Source organism: Trichechus manatus, unplaced genomic scaffold (assembly GCF_000243295.1).
Source record: "Trichechus manatus latirostris isolate Lorelei unplaced genomic scaffold, TriManLat1.0 scaffold00363, whole genome shotgun sequence".
In the NCBI taxonomy this organism is placed as follows: domain Eukaryota; kingdom Metazoa; phylum Chordata; class Mammalia; order Sirenia; family Trichechidae; genus Trichechus; species Trichechus manatus.
Genome location: NW_004444299.1, coordinates 424,288 through 426,285, shown reverse-complemented (window position 1 = coordinate 426,285; position 1,998 = coordinate 424,288). Strand labels below are relative to the sequence as shown.

Here is a 1,998-nt window from a genome sequence, read left to right as displayed (position 1 = left end):
AGAAGAGAGCAAGGAGCAGGGAAGTGGAAGGAAGAGGACAGAGGGGAGGGTCTGAGGACTTGGCCCACCGTCGCACCTCCTGTCCGAGCTCCCCTTGCCCCATCCATACTGTGGTGGCAGTCCCCAAGTTCTGAGGGGCACAGACAGTAGTCAGCATTGTGTGGTCCAGGCCAGGTGTCTGGCTGTGCCGCCTCCTCCGTCCCACAATGGGAGAGTCTAAGGGAGACACTCCACGTAGGCAGGCTAGCCACGTGCTTCCTCAGACCTGCCCACCAGAGCTAACCAACTAACTAACTAACTAACTAGCTTACCCTTGTAGTGGAGGTGGTAAAACCAGCCGGTGCCCTCAGAGAGCCGAAGACACAAACTAGGTTCCAAGAGGGTTGGTGAGAGAGGGTACTGATTATTCAAAGAGATGAGTCACTAGGTTGCCGCCTAGATTTCCTGTTCGGTTTTGTGCCAATAACGTGTGTTTTGCTGCTTGCGTCATTCCCCGTGTCCTGACAACTCAGACAGAGGAAGTCAGGTGTTGTCTGATTGCAATACGGTGCCCCCGACCTGCCTGCATAAAGTCCAAACTAACCTTTTATTTTATTTTACATTAAGAAAGAAAGATGGTTTTCCCACATGACAATACTTCTTCAAGCTTGCTCCTTTCAACATTCATTCCCAAACATCCAACTATAAACAACCCTTAGTTTGTAAGTAATTGCCTCTTCACTTTCTCTTTTGTATTGGGCCCACACTCCATTCACAAACTGAACAATTTAAGCTGCTGATGGAGCTAAGCAAGGTTAAACAGAGGTATATGGGTTACTTTAAAAATTACGTAATGGAAGATACGTGCTAAACTGCATAACTTTTAAAAGTCACAAAAGTTAAGCAAACAAAAATAATTTGCCCCAAAGGAGCACTGACATGGGACAGTTTACTGACTGGTCAGCACACTGATCATTGAATCCCAGAGAAGCCTCCACCCAGAATCACTGACTGTGCTCACGGAGTAGAGCAGGTGCCCCTTATGGCACCTCTGCAAATTCTTGTGGCAACACCTGCATTTCTGGACACAGTATTCATGGAGAGATTGTTCAGATATTGTCTTTCAGGAACCTCGGATCAAAGCAGGAGGAATGGAAAGAATAACTTCTTTCTGTGTACATAAAACAACGCAGAGGCAATGCCAAACTTCCACACTATTGTACAAAACACACACTAGATTTCACATGAGGCTATCGATGCTTTAATGGAAACCATATGATGTTTTTATTCAATTTTTCCAGATGCTTAAAATTATTTCCTTTTAGGCGCCTGCTGCGAGCATTGGTGGTTCAATGCAGCGTTTGAGCGGCCCGTGTGGGAGACCCGGCCCACGCACCTCATGCGCAGCCATCACCGTTCCGTCAGTGGAGGTCTGCGTGCTGCTATGATGCTGAACAGGTTTCATTGGAACTTCCAGACTAACGCAGACTAGGAAGAAAGGCCTGGTGATCTACTCCCGAAAACCACCCAATGAAAACCCTATGCATCACAATGTCTGATCTGCCACCAATCATGCAGATGGCGCAGGACTGGGCGGTGTTCCACTCCGTTGTGCATGGGGTCACCAGGAACTCGGCCCACCTACTGACAGCTTTTTAACAACAACAGATGTTTATTAAATCAAGCCGTGCCATATGTGAGAAAACCTTTGCCAAGTAGCCTGGAGGTTTGTTTCTCCCCTCCACAGAAGGCCTTCGATCTGATGGGGACATTGCCACAGGCCAGGCCCCAGGAGACCGTGCTGCTCTCAGGGAACCTACCGAGATGCTCTCCTCCTGCCGATACTGCTTCCAGTTCCTGCCGCTGTCGCTGAACATCAGCAGGTAGCTGGTCACCCAGTCGGAGCTGCCGTACCCGCCCTGTGTGGCCACAGCCGTGACCTCCATCCTCTCTCCAAGGTCAACCTGCAGCCACTGGTGCTTGTTTGACACGAGTGGAGTCCAGCCCCCTGCTCCTGTT

The 1,998-nt window shown here is 49.4% G+C and overlaps 1 protein-coding gene across 1 annotated transcript in view; it reads right to left on the bottom strand.

Annotated features, from left to right (window-relative positions):
• LOC101353375 (contactin-associated protein-like 4) overlaps positions 1 to 1,998 on the bottom strand; it is a 166,077-nt gene that overhangs the window by 124,259 nt on the left and 39,820 nt on the right. Inside the window, exon 2 of the mRNA XM_012559890.2 lies at positions 1,800 to 1,993. Coding sequence (XP_012415344.2) covers positions 1,800 to 1,925 — 126 coding nt within the window. The 5' untranslated portion in view covers positions 1,926 to 1,993. The remainder of the gene's footprint in view (positions 1 to 1,799; positions 1,994 to 1,998) is intronic.